General features: G+C 35.8%; 1 protein-coding gene and 1 long non-coding RNA gene across 5 annotated transcripts in view; one reads left to right on the top strand and one right to left on the bottom strand.

The window, feature by feature from the left end:
• The window catches only part of LOC116421980, a 95,720-nt gene extending 94,523 nt beyond the window's left edge, over positions 1–1,197 (bottom strand). The window contains exon 1 of the long non-coding RNA XR_004232579.1: positions 1,114–1,197. This is a non-coding gene — a long non-coding RNA (uncharacterized LOC116421980). The remainder of the gene's footprint in view (positions 1–1,113) is intronic.
• Positions 1–19,900, top strand: part of SCAPER (S-phase cyclin A associated protein in the ER) — a 352,222-nt gene that overhangs the window by 228,396 nt on the left and 103,926 nt on the right. For all 4 annotated transcript variants that reach the window (XM_031956800.1, XM_031956799.1, XM_031956801.1 and 1 more), the window contains one exon: positions 4,996–5,111. In XM_031956800.1, coding sequence (XP_031812660.1) covers positions 4,996–5,111 — 116 coding nt within the window. The remainder of the gene's footprint in view (positions 1–4,995; positions 5,112–19,900) is intronic.

Here is a 19,900-nt window from a genome sequence, read left to right as displayed (position 1 = left end):
AATTCTATAAATTGTGCCTTTTGGCTGACATAGAGGATTCTCTGGAGATATATATTGGCACATAGGGCTATGTCCCTGCTAGGTCTATATCCTAAAGAGAGTGAGGATGAGAGGAAAGACCTACTTCTACAAAAACATTTATAAAAGCTCTTTTACTTGTGGTGGCTAAAAATTGGAAATGAAGGAGATGTCATCAATTGGAGAACAGCTAAACAAATTGTGGCATATGATTGTGGTGGATTGCTATTGTGCTATAAAAAATGACAGGCAAGATGATTTCAGGAAAACCTGGAAAGACTTTAAATGAATTGATACAACATGAGCAGAACCAGGAGAACATTGCACATGATAACAGTAAAATTGCGGATTGATCAATTATGACAGACTTAGCTCTTCTCACAATACTATGATTCAAGACAATTTCAAAGACCTCCTGATGAAACATGCTATCCACATCCAGAGAAACAACTATGGAGTCTGAATGCAGATAGAAGCATACAGTTTTCACTTTGTGGGGGGGAAAATCTTTTTTCTTTTGTTCAGAGAAAGAACTGATGGTGATTGGATACAGATTGAAGCTTGCTATTTTTTATTGGCTTTAATTTTTTTTCTTTTATTTGAGTGTTCTTGTACAAAATGACTAATATGAAATGCTTTCTTGATTACTCATGTAGCCTCTATCAGATTGCTTACAGTTTCAGGGAAGAAGAAAGGGAAGAAAAAATAGGATTTGGAACTCAAACCAAAAAAACCCCAAAACACACAAAAACAAATGTAAAGAATTGTTTTATCATATAATTGGAGAAAATAAAATATTTAAAAATAAAAATAATTAGAAATTGGGAAGGTACCCACCCCACCAAAAAGAAAAGGTTTGATCTGATTAAGTTATCAAAAACTAAAATAAAAAAAAAAGAATGTAGATAGGAGACTCTAAAATGCCAAGCAGAAGAGCTTAGATTTGCAATTTGGTATCATTTAAGAGCCATTGAAAAATTATCAGTAGGAGAGTCACATAATCAAGTAGATGTAATATAACTGTTGTTGGACAGTAGCCAGAAACAACAAATACCATTGATAGAGGCAGAGTGGCAGAGTGAATAGAATTCAAACCTTCTAGCCAGGAACTTGCAAGATGGCATCCTGATGGAGACACAAGCTGTGTGACTCTGGACAAAGCATTTAACTTCTGTTTCCTCACCTGTATTTAAAAAAAAAAAAAAAAAAAAAAAGAGCCTATAATAATAGTCCCTCTCCCCAGACAGTTGTGAGAATAGAATGAAATAATTCTTTGAAAGCACTTTGCAAACTTTAAAGGACTATAGAAATACCACTAGGTATTATGTTGATAAATATTTACAATTTTTAAAGATTATTTTGCCCTTCAGTAAAAGCTAATTTAATATTTGTATTTATCATCCATAGTACCTGTTTTTAGTTATTTAGGATAAGCCATTTATCTCTTTTTATTGCTCAGCTCTTTTTATTGCCCAACTGAACATTAGGAAGTATTTAAAATATATAAGAATAAATTTCCATTTCAAAAAAATATGTATAATAATAGAAGAAATTGTATTCATGAATATCCATTTTTTCTTTACTTCCTTGTACATTATTCTTTTGTTCTCTGACGAGCAGAGATTTACCAACTTTCTAAACTACTACTGGTATCATAACAGGAGCTCTTGTCTGCTTCACTGATACCAAAGCTCGAGGCTTGATTTATCATCCTCTCCCTTCTTTCCCTTCTTCCAATGTCCTCTTCCGGGCCACCCCAATCAAAACTCTGTTTTCTGAGTATTTAGCAGTAAGCAAGTGTTTTCTTACTTACTTTCTTCTTACTTTATTCTTTTTATCTTCCCCAAAGAGGTTACAGTTAAGCATAGAAATATTTATAGATACATAAATACACACAGACACATGCATGTGTGCACACATACACACAGCACACACATACATACATTCACACCCCCCTATAGAATCCCGTATATAGCTGCCTTCATACATACTAACATATACTTAGACGCATACACACACATGCATTTATCCATATATAAAGATACCTTTAGAACAATATTAATATGACTGACATATAATGTAGAGTTCTCTCTTGGTTGAATATTTAAGTTTGACTTTAAGATCAATAATTACTAGCCCTACTTTTTTTTCTTAATAAATACTACTCCTGATCCTTGTTGTAGTGCTAGTATATCTCTTTTTTCCTATCCCTGCTAACTCTTCTACTTTAATTCTGCTTCTTCCCCACCCTTTGCTTCTCCCTCTATCCATCTTTTCCCCCCTTATTTCTGTATAGATTTTAGAAGGTGCTATACCCTTCATTGTATATACGTAGTATTACCTATTGAACCCATTCCAATGTGAGTAGGGTTTTCAGAATCACAAGCTTTCCTTCTTCTAATGCCTCTGTGTCTATTCTTCCTCTGCATCTCATTTGTATAACATAATTACTATTTTTATATTTTCCTAGACAGTTTTGCTTTTTAGAGTCAGATAATATTCAACTCTGCTCCAGTCTTTCTTTTGCACTACCCAATTACTGATGTCAATTTTAAATATATGGTATACATTTCCATGTAAAAAGCAAAAACAATTTTTCCATGTTAAGTTCCTTGAAATTAATCTTTGAAATTGGCTCTTATATGTTAAATTTTCTATTAACTTTGGGTTTGGTTGAAAGTCCTGACAATTTGCACATTTTTGAATCTTTTTTTTTCGTTCAATATTATTGCTAATTTTGCTGGATATGATATTTTTGGCCACAAACCCAATTCTTTTGATTGCCAGTAGATATGATTCCAGGACCTGTAGGCTTTTATTGTAACTGCTAATAAGTCCTGTACAATTCTAATTGTAGTTGCAGCATAATTGAATTTTTTTCTTGTTTCTTGCAAAATTTTCTCTTTGCTTTGAGGGTTTCAAAATTGACAATAATATTCCTATGTGTTTTCTACAAAGGATCTCTTTGAGGTGGTGATTGGTAATTTTTTTTTTTTTTATTTCTACTTTCTCCTCCTGTTCTATAATTCCAGGACAATTTTTTTTGGATTATTTCTTGTATTATTGTGTCAGCATTCCCTTTTTTTGGGGGGGGGGTCTCAACTTTCAGGATATCCAGTTATTCTTATATTTTCTCTTTTTGATCTGTTTTCCAGATCCTTTTTTTCCTTATAAAATGTTTTGCAATCTGTTTTATATTTTCATTCTTTATATTTTGTTTTGTTATTTCTTGGTTTCTTATAGCTTCACTGGCTTCCCCTTTGCCTAATTCTCATTTTCAAAGAATTATTTTCTTCCTTAAGACTGTGTTTCCTTTTCTAGTTGGATAACTTTTTTCCCCATAATCTTGGTGGGGTTTTTTGGATGGTTTTTATTTTATTTTATGTTAGTTTTAGTTTTCTTCAATGTTTCTCATTTGATTTTTAAATTCTTCTTTGAGTTCTATAAATTCTCTTTGAGCAGGGATACATTTAACATTACTCTTTCTGGTAGAAGATGCTTTTTTTACTTCAGTGCCCTCCTCTGAACATGAATCTTGATCTTCCCTATTCCTATAGTAAGTTTTTATGGTGGGGTTTTCTTTTTTGCCAATTTACTTTTTTTAATAAAAGGTATTAGTGTATCTCTAATTGTGGGGTTGGGAGGATGATACCTCTGACTTCCCTTCAGCTCTCCCTTCTGACCTGAAGCCCCAAACTAAGAACTCCCCACTCCTACAAGTGCCCACAGCCAGCAGCATTCCTACTGCATCCCCACTGCCCCTGCACTCCCAGTATGCTGGTTCCTCACCCAGGGAATTCCGGGCCTGGCATTCCCAATCAACTGAAGTTTCCTCTATCTGCCTGGACTCAGAGCCCTACTCAACCCAGAGGTGAAACTCTCTGTGGTTCCTACTGAAGTTTCGGTCAGACCTAGCCAGAGCCAGGGGTCCCCACTGGGTATTTTTGTGAAACTAGCCCAGAATTATCTGCATTTCACACTGACAAATTCCTGTCATAGGATCTTTGGATCTTTTGGGGTTGTTCTAAAAGGATCTTGTTCTGCCTCATCTTCTTTGTGTTTTACCAGTCTATGTTCACTCTGAAGTGCAAATTTGTTCTATTTGTGGGGGAAATCTGGAGAGCTTGAAAGTTACTGACCCTACTCCATTATCTTCCTAGAGGCCTCCGGATGCTTTGGACTCTTGATATAAAGGGTGTACCCAAGCAGCAGCCAGAGGTGTGGTACAGGCTTTGTACTTTGTGGGAAGCCTTAGCCAGAGCAATATCCCTTTAAGTGGCCATGTGTGCTCCATGGGAGGCACTGGCAATATGACTGTTACCTCAAATATTTTTTAAAAGACAGTATTTCTTTACTAGACTCTGTAAACAGCAGACTAAGAAGTTATATCTTCATATCCTCAAGAAAACATATCCTAATTTTCAGGGGGAAATATGGATCTTGCAGGAATTCATTTCCAGACTCCAAGCATTTGTAGCAGCTTTTCCCCAGCCTGGAATGCTCTCCCACTTCTTCTTCCCTTCCTGGCTTCCCTGACTTCCTTCAAGTTCCAGCTAAAATCCCTCTTTCTATGAAAATCCTCTTTTCCTCCTTCAGTTGATTATCTCCAATTTATTCTCCATACATTTTGTTTGTACATAGTTGTTTGTATGTTGCTTCCACACTAGCCTATGAGAGCCTTGAGAACCAGATTGCCTTTTGCCTTTCTTTTATATACTTGGCATAACCCCTGGCACATAGTAAGTACTTAATAAATGCTAATTTACTGATTAGGTAGATGAATTGGGTGAGCAGCCATTATTTTTTCTAATGCATGTGTTTTTGCTGAGCTAGCCCACAGGTATTTCTGCATTTGGACTAATGTCATTGTTGTCTTTAGAAGAAAATAGATTCAGATTTCCAACAGATATTCCATTCCTTTTAGAAAATACATTTTTTTCAAAACTTGGCTAATTTGCATTTTATCTTTCCCTCCAGAATGTCGCAGATCAGATTGCATTTCAAGTTGCTGGAGGACTGACAGCCCTTGAACATATCCTTCAGGTAGTAAACTCCACCACCAGTGTGAACGCGGTTTCAAGAATTCCTCCCAAGTGAGTAGTCCATAGTGCATGTTTTTGTGTTATATTTTTTAGTTCTTGCTGCCCTTCAGTCTCCAGTTGGGGACATTTGAGAGAAACATCCTGAGTGAGATGTTACTTTCAGGTGTAAATAGGAGAAATTTGCTTTCCCTGCAGGAGGAAAACAGGCAAGTCTACTTCATTTCCTGAAATCAAATGAGGCCTAGAGCCTTCTTAAAGGAAATCTCCTTAGTCTATGATCCTCACTGGTACTAACTCAGTAATGACTGAGACACCAAGCAATTCTAACCGCTCCTTGCAGTGGGACAAAAGGGAATAATTGCAGCACAGAACGTTGGCTTCTTGTAGCCTGAAAAATTAAGGGCCTGAGTGTAAACGCTGTAACAGAAGCCCAAGAGTGGGGTTTGATTGGGTCCCCTCTGTGCACAAAGAGCACTTCAAGATAAAAACTGCCACAGGAAAGAGCTCCCATTAGCTGTCAAATCTGAGTTTTATCTTGTGATCACTAGTTGTCTTTGTCATAAAGAGCCCTTGCTTCCTTTTAGAAACCAGATGTGCTCTGAAGATACTTCTGTTCATAGGCCACAAGGGATGGAATGCTACATATAGTTATTCTGTGGACAGAAGATGACAATTTTTGATTTTGACAGTAGACTTTGCTTTGGAACAGTCTTACTGAGAAGTTTGAAAAAAATGAATTTTATTGCAGAGAAAATTGTATTTAAACTTGTAGATCTGTGAAAACTACTTATCAATTGTAAGGAGTAGAAAAATACTTTCCCTCCCCCCATTTACAATATACTTGCATGCATCATATCTCTTTCAAGCCAATCTTACTAGTTCTTTTTTTTTTCTCATGTGCTAACTTGAAATTAGATATTGCTAAGTATAAAAGCTGTGACATTGATAAATATTGGTGGCCTCCATAGTAAAATATTCCATCTGATATACTTATTCACAATGGGGAATAGTTTTTAGTAGGCAAAGAAAGCATATTAGACAGAGGCTTGGTAGACTTTATTTAATGGAAAATAAAAATTAAGGATAAAGAAAGAACTTAGATTCTTCTAGTATTTCAAATTTGTTAAAAGCTCATATTGTGTTGGTTTCCATTTTGTGTAGATCCCTGTATAAGGGAGTAACCCTTTCTGACAAATACCTTTGATAATTGGAAGTGACAAAGATACAATTTTGAAGCCCCAAAAAGGCAGCCACAGAGTCACTGCATTTATCCAGAATAAACAGTGCCTCAGGCTTTGTGTTTCAGTTGCTCATTTCATAGGATAGATTGAAGAATTTTGAAGTTAATAACCCAAACTTAGAATTGTTTTATGATTACTGGACAAATATGCTTTACCTGATCATGTTTTAGCCAACAGAGATAAGAATCTGGTTAATTTGGATGAACCAGAGTAATGTTGCGTAAGGAGACGATCCATTTCCAAACCAAGTGAAGCAAAAAGTCAAAGAACATATTTCAAAGTGGTGGGAAGGCACAGCAATAACTTTCTTGTGGAAGTCAGAAGAGATCTCAGAATTGGGTGGAGGTGAGCTATATGTAGGTATCTACACTGTCATTTATTGTCAAGAAGATTTGACTGTTGAAAGAGACTCTTTGTCTCTTTGCATTGCCTCCTGCTGTCTGTCATCCAGTGCAAAAAAAGAAGGAAGAAGATACTTTTTTCACTGTCACTTGCTGCTAAGGAGATGGAGAAGAACTTTAAAACTCAGCCAAAGAGCAGACCTTGAGGGCCTTCTGCACTCCTTTCATGAAGACCTTGACACTACTTCATTTAGGTCCAAAACTAGAATTGCTGAATCCCACAATTGCCAGTGTAAACAAAGGCTTCTTAATTCTCTGCTTTCTGTGATCAGAATGGCATCAGCTGTATATCTGAAATTTTTGTTGTTTTCCCCAGCCACCTTAATTCTGGCTTTTGATTTGTCCAGCCTGGCATTTTGCATGATAGGTTCTGCATGTGAGTTAAATAGGTAAGGTGGCAATAGACATAGTCCTACCCCAATCTTAACCCAAACAATTGTACCTTGTTTGGTTCTAACTATTGCTTCTTGGCTTGCATATAAGTCCTTCAGGAGACAAGTGAGATAACCTAATTTTCATCTCTTTAAGGACTTGCTACCTTTTGTTGTGATCTGCACAGTTAAAGGCTTTAGTGTAATTGATGAAGCAGAAGTAGATGTTTTTCTGGAACTCCTTTGCTTTCTTCATAATCCAGTGAATGGATTTGGCAATTTGGTCTCTAGTTCTTCTGCCTCTGAAAACCAGCCTGCTCTTCTGTTTATTCTTGGTTCACGCACTGCCTAGTTTGCAGAATCTTAAGCATAACCTCACTAGCATGTTAAGTAAACACGATTGTACAGTAATTTAAACATTCTTTGGGGTTGCCCTTTTTTGGAATTGACACATAAACTCATTGTTTCCAATCAAGTGTTTTTTCAGATTAGTTGGTATATTAGGTGTATCATCTTTTAGGATTTTAAGCAGCTGAGCTGGAATTCCATCATCTCCACTAGCAATAATGGTAACCATGCTCCCTAAGGCCCACTTGACTTCATTCTCTAGGATGTCTGACTCTGATTAGTAACCACACCATCATGATTATTGGTGGTATTAAAATATTTCTTGTATATTTCCTTTGTGTATTCATACCACTTCTTCTTAATCTCCTCTATTTCTGTTAAGTCCCTACCGTTTTTGTCTTTTAGCATACCCATTTTTGCATGAAATGTTCCCTTGATAACTTTAATTTTATTGAAGAATCTCTTGTCTTTCCCATCCCATTGTTTTCTTCTGTTTTTTTGCATTTCTCATTTAGGAAGATCTTTATCTCTCCTTGTTATTCTTGGGAATACTGCATTCAGTTGGGTATATCTTTAACCTTTCTTTTTTACCTTTGTGATAGAGAAAAAGTTTTATGTTATGGGCCAGAACTTGAAACAAAGTGCTAAGTCAGTGGAATTGATAGAGACAATAGTTATCTAATTTAGCATAATGCTTAACAGTTCTCTAATTCAGTACATGTACTTAGTACTTACTATAGTTCTACAAGATTCACACCTTTGATAAGAGAGCATATATAAGCATATATAAGCTAGGGGCCTCAGCCAGGATTCAGTTGGGGAGATTCAGAAGCCAGAGAAGGCAGGTGGGAGCTCAAGCTCTTGGAACCAAGGCCAGTCTGAAAGGCTCTCCAGAAAGCTGCCCAGCTCCAGGAAGTTGATAAAAGGATCTGGACTATTAGAAAGCTAACCAGACCGCAGGAAAGGAGACAAAACTTGGAAAGAGACAATGAAGGATTTGGACTTTAACCCCTGGCTATACTCGTGTGGTGATTACTGAACTGAAATGAAGGCTGCTTCCAGAGATCCCCAAGAAAGCCCCAACAAAAGAATATTACATTTTAGAAAGAATATTACAGTTTTAGACTGATTATCAAACTGAAAGCATACAGAGCTTGGGACAGTATAGCAGCATCATGCCAGGAAACTAAATCGTTTCCATTTGAATTGTCTTATGAAGATTTTTGAAGATCACTTGATAAAATAAGGTATCAGACTGTAATGGGCTGAGGCTTGAGTTGATGCACTGAGGTCCCAAGTACATGAGGCTAAATAGTAATTGGACTATACTCTGTTAATATACATGATTGGATAAAGAATGACCCCCACCCACTCTCTGTGCAAGTCCTGATGTGTTCTATAGGAAATGACAATTTTGGTGGGTGGAGGCAGAGGGAGACAGGAAGAGATGGGGGAGAAATTGGCCTGGGTTCCATGCTTATAGCTGCTGGTCGTGTGGCTGTTGGTCTAGCTAGCTTCTTGACTCAGCTGCACACATTGCTATTGCTGATTCCCTTCCACCTCCGATCTTTCTTCACTGAGAATAAAGAGTGACGATTTTCCCTTAAACCTAAATTCCTGATTCCGGTTGATTTTAAAATACGCGGTCTTCACACCAGACAATTTGAAGACATCTCCATCCCAAATATTTATATAGGCTGTTTGCCCCCAACCTATAGTAGAGCCTTCTGAGCTCATATTGGTCTGATCAGCCACAATCAGAAAAACTATACCTTGATCCCAATGTCATGATATTCCTCTTTGAAAAAGAAGGACAACAGCCAACCAACCACCTAGCACAACTTCAGCAAATCAAAAACACTAGCTTTTCTCAGGTGTGTGCCATGTTGGACCAGAAGTGTTTCGTCCCTATATTTTAAGGTTTAAGCCAAAGGCCAAGTCATACTCTGAAGTTACCATATTCTTAGCTGCTTGTTCACTTCCCCAATCAGTTTTTCTCATTTGTATCTCTTTTTTTTCATGGGCAGCAGGGAGAAAAATACAATCTGTGACCCTCTAGTCTTAAGCTTTCTTCTTCAGACAGTAATCTTTGGCAAACTTTTTAGGCTCCTTCTTGCATTGCTATTTGTGTCTGCCTGCATTACCAAGAATCAGAATCTTTGAAGACTTTAAAAATGTGCAGGAAGTACATTTATTATTGTAAATAAATGATCCTGATGTAGGTATCTTGGGACTTTAACAAACTTCTCATGAAAACAAGTTGGGATCACCACATTTTTTCCTTGAAGCCACAGTAGAAGTGCTGGCTCTGCCACATCACAGAATGCCGCCTTTGTCAAGTTCTTGCTTGGGATCATGTTGGCCAGGCTCCTCACTTCCCATTTGAGGAAACTCATGATGGAAAGAATTGAGTTGATTTGCATCAGAGTTAGAGCTGAGACCTGGGTCTTTTGACTCTACTGCACTAGAATCATTTTGAGGCTGTCATTGATAGAAATTTATGTAAATACTCTCCTCAGCATTCGGCTCTCTTAGCAAGAATAATGTTTTCAATGCCAAGAAAATTCAGCCTGAAGCAAGGAAATTCTAAATTCCAGCTGTGGCACATGTTATTTTGCTTCAATACATCAGTCTCAGAGCATGAATAACCACAAAGGAGTAAATGGCATAGCCTTGCCTTTTTCTTTGATTGAGATTATTAACATTTGTTAAACAACATAATTTTTGTTTGGAAAGAAATGTAGTTTTCTTTGAGTATAAAGAAAGCCACCTTGTGTTATGTCAATAACTAGATGGATCAGTTATAGTGGGAGCCTTTTGCCAACATCTCATATTGTGTTTTTATTACATGTTTATGTAGCAGAAATGACAATAAAGATGAAAATTGGCACCTTCCAACTGCAGAACCCTTCATCGCCTTTGGCCCATCTCCACACTACTGCTCAACACTAAAGGTTCAGACTCCTGCAAAAGAGGCTTTCCCACAGCATGAGCCTACTTTAGGGTATACAAAGAGTTGAGCCGATAGTTCACAGTGAATTTGGTTAGTGAGTGTGTAGGATCTGGACTTCTTTCTTCCTCTCTGTTACTAATTATCTTCTTTTTAATTGTTTGCCTCTCCATCCATGCTCTGGGAATAAATCTAATAGGGTGAAACTCAAATGAGCCTGCATTACTATTTGGCAGTAGCTTAGATCAAGATTTTGGAGGGAAGAGATTGAAGCTAGTGCTTCTTTTGTTGTTTTTGGCAGCATGTTGTAGTTTATAAGCACTGGTCTTATTGTTACAAGGTCTTTGTTTACATCATAGCTGAGACGGTTAACTAGCTATGTAACCCTAGGAAGGTGACAACCTTGTTGAGCCTGTTTTGTCATCTGTAAAATGGGGGTGTTGTTTGCACTACTGACTTTACTGGGATATTATGAGCAAAAGTCCCTTGTAAACTTTAAAGTGCTATGTAAAAATAAGTTATCCTCCATTAATTCCAAGTATCTATGTCCCTTACTGCCTATTAACAGTAATTGAAACTTGGCTATACTCCTTTTTAGATGAAAATCAACAAACACTCTTCTTCCCCTACCAAATTATAAAAATGTTCATTAAAATTTTCCAGTTTTGTTTTCTTTAGGCTATCCCTTTACCTATTTACATAACTTTATTCTTTGGGCCTCTATCTTATATGAGTATTTGCCGATGTTTTATTTTAATTAAGTAACTTAATCTTAGAAAAAGGAATTTCACAAATCACAAAGAAATTTTCAAAGAAAACAGCCTCAGGACTAAATGCATTTAAAAGGGAATTCTCTCAAATATTCAAAGAGTAATGAATGCTAATATTACATAAACTATTAGAAAAAGTGTCGGAGGGGAAAGGGATCCTATCAAGTGCTTTCTATGATATAAATTTGGTCTTAGTATGTAAGGGAAGAGTAAAACAAAACAAAAAAAAAAAACTGTGTGTGTGTGTGTGTGTGTGTAACTATGGACTTCAGCAAATAATGACAATCCCTGATCACCACTATAGAATAGCTCTGTGCCTAGTTCATGATTTGTCTCAAATCCCTATTTCCTTCTGTTGTCCACGTGGTCTATAGAATACTATTATGGCACCATTGTTTATTTTTCTATTTTTATTTATCCTTATTCAATTACTGTATATAACTATTTCCTCCTTGGAAAGTTCTTCCCATGAGCTTACTTTTTCATCACATTGTCTTACTGTAACATCCTTTTTATAGATTGTATTCTTTTTGAATAAGATATAACCTTAGACAGCTACATTATAGTTCTGTCTTACCATATGTCGGTGATATCTAACATGAGAGAAACTCTCATTTAATAAAATTTACAAGTTTACAAAGTTATTTCCTCACAACCCTGCAGAGTAAGAGAGTACACTATAAAAGTAACAATTTTTGGTTTTGTGTTGTTGAAGATTGATTAGACTGGAGAAGAGAAGATTTAAGAGATACATAGTAATATCTTCAAGCATCTGAACAGGTGCCATATGGAAAAGGGACTGAACTGGTTTTGGGGGGGACCTAGGGCAGAACTATGACAATGAATAGAAAATTTAGGTTAAAAGTCATAACAATTAAAGTGATCCCAAAATGAAATGAAGTGTCTTGAGAGGTAATGATTTCCCCTCACTTGAGGTCTTTAAATAAAAACTGGATTACCACTTTTCAGATATATTGTAGACACAACTCTTGTTCACAGGGCCTCCAAGGCACCTTCCAACTCCTGAGAGTCTTTGAATTTGTTGGCTTTTTTCTAGCTTCATGTTATCTGCAAAGTTAGCAAACATATTATCTGTGCTTTTAACCAAATTAGTGATATTGCCATTGAATATCTCCACACCAAGGGACTATCCTTTACCTAGAGACTTTCCTTGTTGACATCAACTCACTGATGACTACTATTTTTGTTTAATCATTCAACCACTTCCCAATACACTCTAGCCCAGCCAGCATCATTCCAGCTTGTCCACAAAGTGAAAAACTTTGCAGGAGGTCTTGGTAATCATCAATCAAAGTAATAATACCAATCAGTGCTTGAGGTCATGAGGGCCTGCACCAACATGGTGGCAGTACTGAATAGTAGAAGACAGATATATTTAAGAGTTGTTGCAAAGAAGATAATCCCCTGCTCAACAGTCCAATAGATTGGGGCTGGAGGTGGGTAGAGATAGTGGGGATTCTGGGATAATCCCTAAATTGAAAACCTGAGAGACTGGGAGGAAGGTGTTGCTCTCAATACTAATAGGAAAGGTAAGAGGAGAGAGACCTTGGAGGGAAATATGAGTTTGATTTGGGGCATGTTAAGTTTTTGATGTCTATTAGTCATACAGTTAGAAATATCTGAAAGGTAGTGGAGAGGTGAGATTGGAGGTCAGTAGATAATTTGGGGCAGGTTATTTAGATTTGGGAATCATATATACAGAACTGGTTATTAAATCCATGTGAGCTGATGAGAACACCAAATGAAGTAGTATATAGAGAGGGAAGAGAGGAGTTTCCAGGACAGAACCCTGAGGGATACTGTGGTTAGAGAGCATGATCTGGGTAAATGCCAAGCAAAGGAGACTGAGAAGGAGAGATCAGAGGAGTAGAAGAAGAATCAGGAGAGAAGGAATACCTCAAAAACTTAGAAAAGATCCTCAAAGGGAGAAGGTATTCAGTGCTGAGAGTGGTGTTGATGTTGGTAATGTCAAAAGCCAGGTGGAGAGAAAGTCAAGGAGAAAGAAACTAGGCCATTGGGTTTGGCAACTGAGAGATCATTGATAACTTTGGAGAAAGCAGCTTCACTGAAATGATGAGGTCAGAAACCAGAATGAAGGGCTTAAGTAAGAAGAGAGAAAGTGGAGGTATTTAGTATAGAGGACCTTTTCAAGGAATTTAACTCTAAAGGCAGAAGAAATAGACATAGACAACTAGTGGAGATGAAAGGATCCAAGAAAGTTCTTTCAGGAGAGATGAGATGTGAATGAGTTTGTAGGTAACAGGGAATTAGCCAAGAGGCAGGGATCAACTGAAGATAAATGACAAAGTAGGTATGATAGATGATGTTGTTAAATCATGCCTTTATGGATAAACCAGAATATGATTTAATTTAGCTCAAGAAATAGTTCTTAAGAAACTATTTAGTGTACTTTACTAAGGACTGGAAATACAAATAGTAGAACATATGAGACAAATAACTAATATAAAATGATAACATGATAAATGTGTAGTCTAAAATGATGAATTCTTTCTTCTTTATTTATTTATTTATTTTTTGCTGAGGGAATTGGGATTAAGTGACCTCATGTTTGAAATTATGTTTCATCTTTATTATGTTTACTTTCACCTTCTACTCCACAAATGAATTAATTGTGCCTTCTCTCTATTCACATAGAATACTACATCTCCTGTGGCTATTCACCATATCTGTAATGTACTACTTCCTCACCTTTTTCCCTAACCTCCCTTTAATGTACTTGCTTGTGTTTTTTCTTCTTAAGTTTATTCTGCATATATTTGTCCACATTTGTCCACTTGTTTTCCTATTAGAGTATAAGATTCTTGGGGATAAAGATCACTTCATTATTCATATTTATATTGCCCGGCACATAGAAGGGCATTTAATAAGTGTTTGTTGATTGGTTGGCCAAGAATGGTATAAATCTGATGAGAGACTTAAATATATATTTGACTGGAACCTGATCAGTAAAACTATAAACTAAAAGTGAAAGTGGAAAGAGAAAATTATCAAGCCAGTTCCTATAAAATATAATAGGAACAACAGAAAAAAGACTAAAGTTCAAGAGGGAAATTGAATACAGCTGCTGGAGTCCCACCTTCTATGTCTTTAGTCTGAGTCCTGGGTCTAAACCACACTCATTGTATGACCAAGAACAAACATTTGGCCATTCTGTCTCTCTTTTTCTTCATCTTTAAATAATAAAATAAGGAAATAAGAATACTTGTACTCTCTACTGTGCAAGATTGCAGGTGAGAAAATCACTTTCTAAAACTCCAAACTCTACTAAATATAAATTACTCTTGTCAAATATCACTGATATTTGACTGAGATTTGGTAGAGTGGAACAAGGATATGACTCTGTAAGCCTCCACCATAAAAAGGACACTAGCATAAGATTATTTAGTGAAAAGATAACCTCATGGGAGAAAATTTATAAACCTAAGGAGAAAATCATTACCAGATAAGGATAACCAAGAAAAATAAGTGATATTGCCACAATCATATCCTATGGACCACCTGGACAACAGGAGGAAATAGGGAGCTGAGAGGAAAGACAATACTGCTAGAGTGATGACCAAGAAAAAACCTCATCCATCAGGATTTCTGATGAAATGCTTTTGTCTGAAAACAAGAGTTCATCAATTCCCTTTTTGCTTAATAATTTTGTTCTTTAAGAAGTAAAGGAAATGACGAAGAAAACTACTTTCTAGACCTGACTCTGACTAACAAGTAGAAACAGTTGCTGAAGTAGAAATTATGGGAACCTGGAAAGGAAATGGTTACTCCATCTTAGACTTTATATGAGGCGGAAGTAGGAAGCTAAACAAAATCTGACTCAGATCTGGAGGAAAGATCTCCTGGCCTAAAATTCCACAAGGGAATTCATCTCATGAAAGACTGAGAAGCTCTTAATAACAAAATTCTAAAAATGTTAACACATGCTTTCAGTTGAGAAAGAAAAGACTATGTATACCATTGGCAACTTATAAACCAGCTTAAGTTTTTTTTAAAAAAAAGTGCAAATGATAGTCAGTGGTTTATAAAAAAGGATGAATAACATATTCATTTAAGAATAGTACCAGTAGTAAAGTTCAGAATGCCTTGAGAGTGACAATGAATATAAAGAACAAAAAGAAAAAAAAAACATTACTTTTTAAAGCTAGATTGGGGGAAAGAGAAACAAAAGAGGGGAAAGAATCAGAAAGGGAAGAATGATAATGACTTATAGAGAGAATTAAAAACTATTCAGCTTTTATTTTGCTCCTCTTTTTTTCTGACAAGGAGAAGTAAAGCATTGGGGTGGGTAGATTATGGCAAAAATGGCTAAAGGATTTAAAATGCAGGATAAACAGATAGAAAGATAGCACCTAACTGTACTCCTTTGTTTCAGCTATGAGGTTCTGAAGAAATACATTCCAGGTTTTTGAAAATAATGGCAGATGTTATTACAGAATCAAAGTCAGTGATCTTTGAACAATTATGAAGAATAGGAGAGGTGATGCAAGACTAGAGGTAGGCAAATATTCAGATTGTTTTTTTTTAGGGAAAAGTCTGGAAATTAAAGACATAATTCCTAGCAAAATTCTAGGATATATCATTAAGTGTCTGATTTGTTAGCCATTTAGAAAAGGAAGTGGTGTAAAGTAAGAGTCCGAGGGACTTTGTCAAGAACAAGTCCTCCCAGACTAACCTGATTTTTTTCTTCTGATTGGATTGTTAGATTACTAGATCATAGGAAGATCACATGCATAATGTGCATAATTGTCATCAACACTTTTAATATTATATCTCATTGTATCTTTGATCAAGACAATAGTATAGTTAGATGGGTTTAAAACTAGAGAAATGCCTGAATGCACATTATTGTTATTTGGTCATGTCTAATTATGACCCCATGGTCCTCCACTATCTCTCCAAGTCTGTCCAAGTTCATGTTCATTGTTTCCATGACACTATCTATCCATCTCATTCTCACCATCTCCTTTTCCTTGTCAATTGAACATCAGGATTTTTTCCAATGAGTTCTGTCTTCTCATTATGTAGCCATAGTATTTAAGCTTCTGCTTCAGAATTTGATACTATATTGAATAGCCTGAATTAATATCTCAAGTATTCATCAATTTGACCTCCTTATTATCCAAGAGACTCTCAAAAGTCTTCTCTAGCACCATAATTTGAAAGTGCCAGTTCTATAGCACTCAAGCTTTCCTTATAGTTCAACTCTCAAAGCTATATATTAGTACTGGAAAACAATAGTTTTGATTATACAACCTTTATCAACCAGGTGATATCTCTGCTTTTTAGCATGTCATTCAGATTTCTATTACTTTGCTTCCAGGGAGCAAGTATCTTTTAATTCCATGGCTACAGTCTATACTGCATCTATACTGGTCGTTGAGCCCAGGAATATAAAATCTTGTTTCTACCTCTGTTTGCCAGGAAGCGATGGGACCACTTGATAAAAGCCCAGGTTTTTCCAATGTTAAAATTCAATTCAGCTTTTACACTCTCCTCTTTTACCTTCATCAAGAAGCTTTTTAATTCTTCTTGACTTTCTGCCATCAGAGTAGTATTGTCTATCTGAGTTTATTGATATTTCTTCAGGCAAGCTAAATTTCAGGTTTTGATTCATTCAGCCTGATTCCAAGTTCAGTGCTCCATTCATTGCACCACCTATAGAGGCTTTGAACACAAAGACTAGTGTCTAGTGGTTCCCTAGTTAGAAATAGCTAAGGAAAGAGGAGGAGGAGAAGGAAGAAGGGGGAGGAGGAATAGAAAGAAAAGAGAGAGGAGGAGAAATAAGAGGAAGAGGAGAAGGGAAAACTATGTGAAAAAATAGGTAAAAAAGGAGTCCTGCCAAATTCCTTCTAAGACACAAATATGGGACTGATACCCAACCAAGGAAGATCCGAAACAGAGAAAGAAAATTATTAGACCACTCTCCCTAATGAATACTGATGCAAATTTTTAAAATAAAATATTAGTAATGATTACAACTCATTAGCAAGATAATACAGTATGACTAAGTGGGATTTATACCAGGAATGCAAAGCTGGTTCAATATCAGGAAAACTATTGCCATAATTGACCATATCAATAACAAAACTAACAGAAATCATAAGATTATCTCAATAGATGCAGAAAAAGCTTTTGACAAAATACAGCACTCATTCCAATTAAAACACTTTCTTTTAAATGATAACCAGCATCTATCTTAAACCATCAGCAAGCAGTATTTATAATGGGGAGAAACTCAATGCATTCCCATTAAGATAAGGGGTGTATCCCTAAGATAAGGGGATATCCATTTTCACCACTATTACTCAGTGTTATATTAGAAATGTTGGCTTTAACAATAAAAAAGAAAGAAATTAAAGGATTTAGGATATGCAGTGAGGAGAGAAAACTATCTTTCTTTGCAGATATATGATGATATACTTAGAGAATCCTAAAGAATCATCCAAAAACCTACAACCTACTTGAAATAATTAACAGCTTTAGCAAAGTTGCACAATATAAATAAACACACACAAACCATCAGCATCTCTCTCTCTCTCTCTTTCTCTCTTTCTGCATATATATATATATATGTGTATATATATATATATTTTTTTTTTTAACTACCAAATCCCAGCAGTAAGAGATAGAAAGAGAAATTCCATTTAAAATAGTTGTAAACAAAATAAAACATTTGGATGTCTACCTGCCAAGACAAACCTAGAAATTATATTAACACAACTACAAAACATTGCATACAGATAAAATCAGAGCTAAACAATTGGAAAAATATTAATTGCTCATGGGTAGGCCGAGCTAATATAATAAAAATGACAGTTCTATCTAAATTTGTCTACTTGTGCAGTGCCATGCCAATCAAACTGCCAAAAAATTTTATAGAGCTAGAAAAAAATTCATCTGGAAGAAAAAAAAGATCAAGAATATCAAGGGAATTAATGGGAAAAAATACAAAGGTTGATGGACTAGCAATACCAAACCTAAAACTATATTATAAAGCAGCTATGACCCAAACCATTTGGCTAAGAAATAGGGTGGTGGATCAGTGGAATAGGTTAGGTACACATGACATAATAATGACTATAGTAATCTACTATTATCCCAGCTTCTGGGATAAAAACTCTTGATTCCACAAAAATTGCTGGGGAAACTGGAAAAGAATATGTCAGAATCTCAGCATAGACCTACATCCCACAACCCATACCAAAATAAGATCAAAATGGATATATAATTTGGGCGTAAAGGTGATACCATAAGCAAATTAGGAGAGCAAGGGATAGTTTACCTATCAGATCTTTCAAGAAGGAAGGAATTTATAACCAAAGAAGAAATAGAGAACATTAAGAAATACAAAATGGACAAGTTTGATTACATTAAATTAAAAATATTTTATACAAACAAAACCAAAACAAACAAGATTAAAAGGGTAGCACAAAACGGGAAAATTTTTTTATAGCCAATGTTTCTGACAAAGGTCTCATTTCTAAAATATATAAAGAACAATGTGAAATTTATAAGAATACAAGTCATTCCCCAATTGATAAATGGTCAAAGGATATGAACAGTTTTCAGATGATGAAATTAAAGCCATCTATAGTCATATAAAAATACTCTAAATCACTGTTGATTTGGAGAAATGTAAATTAAAACAACTTTTAGATACCTCCTCACATCTTTCAGATTGGCTAAGATGACAAGAAAAGATAATGATAAATATTGGAAGAATTTGGGAAAACTGGGACACTAATACATTGTTGGTGGAGTTGTGAAATGATATAACCATTCTGGAGAGCAATCTGGAACTATGACCAAAGAGCTATAAAACAGTGAATACTCTTTGATCCAGCAGTATCACCACTGGGTCTGTATCCTAAAGAGATCATAAAAGGTGGGGAAAGGATCCACATTGCAAAAATGTTTGTAGCAGCCCTTTTTGTAGTGGCGAGAAACTGGAAACTGAGTGGATGCCCATCAGTGGCTGAATGGCTGAATAAATTATGATATGTGAAATTATTGTTATTATTGTTCTACAAAAAATGACGAACAAGTCGATTTTAGAAAGGCCTGGAAAGATTTACATGAACTGATGTTGAGCAGAATAAGCAGAACCAGGAACACAGTGCACACAATAACAGCAAGAATGTGTGAAGATCAACTATGAAAGACTTGGTTCTTCTCTGAGATTCAGTGATCCCAGGCAATTCCAGTAAATTTCGGATAGAAAATGCCATCTGCATCCAGAAAAAGAACTATGGAGACAGCATGTAAAAGATTGAATGGAAATTAACACATGCTGTGCTCACTTTTTTTTTTTCTTTTTCTTTTTTTCCCCCCTTTGGTTTTTCTCTTTTGTTCTGATTTTTTCTCCCCCAACATGATTCATAAAGAAGTATGTATTTATAAAAAATGAATGTACATGTATAATCAGAAAAAAAGTATACAGAAAAAGATAAAGGGATAGACAGAGTTTCCTACAAAGACTTAGAAATGTTAGAGAGATTAGATTGCTTTTTTTGGCTTTAGAAGACAGAATCATGAATAATGACCTGAAATTGGAAGAGATATTTGGGTTCAATACAAAGAGATCTTCTCCATCATCGTTTACTCAGCAATTCTATAATCATAGGATTATAAATTTAGAGTTAAAAGGGATCCTCCTCATCTGCTCAAACATCTTCATTTTATATGTGAGGAAACTGAGGCTCAGGAAGATTGGATCA

The sequence above is a fragment of the Sarcophilus harrisii genome, chromosome 2, assembly GCF_902635505.1.
Source record: "Sarcophilus harrisii chromosome 2, mSarHar1.11, whole genome shotgun sequence".
NCBI lineage: Eukaryota > Metazoa > Chordata > Mammalia > Dasyuromorphia > Dasyuridae > Sarcophilus > Sarcophilus harrisii.
Note: the sequence above shows the minus strand (reverse complement) of the source record. Positions and strands in the feature narration are given on the sequence as shown.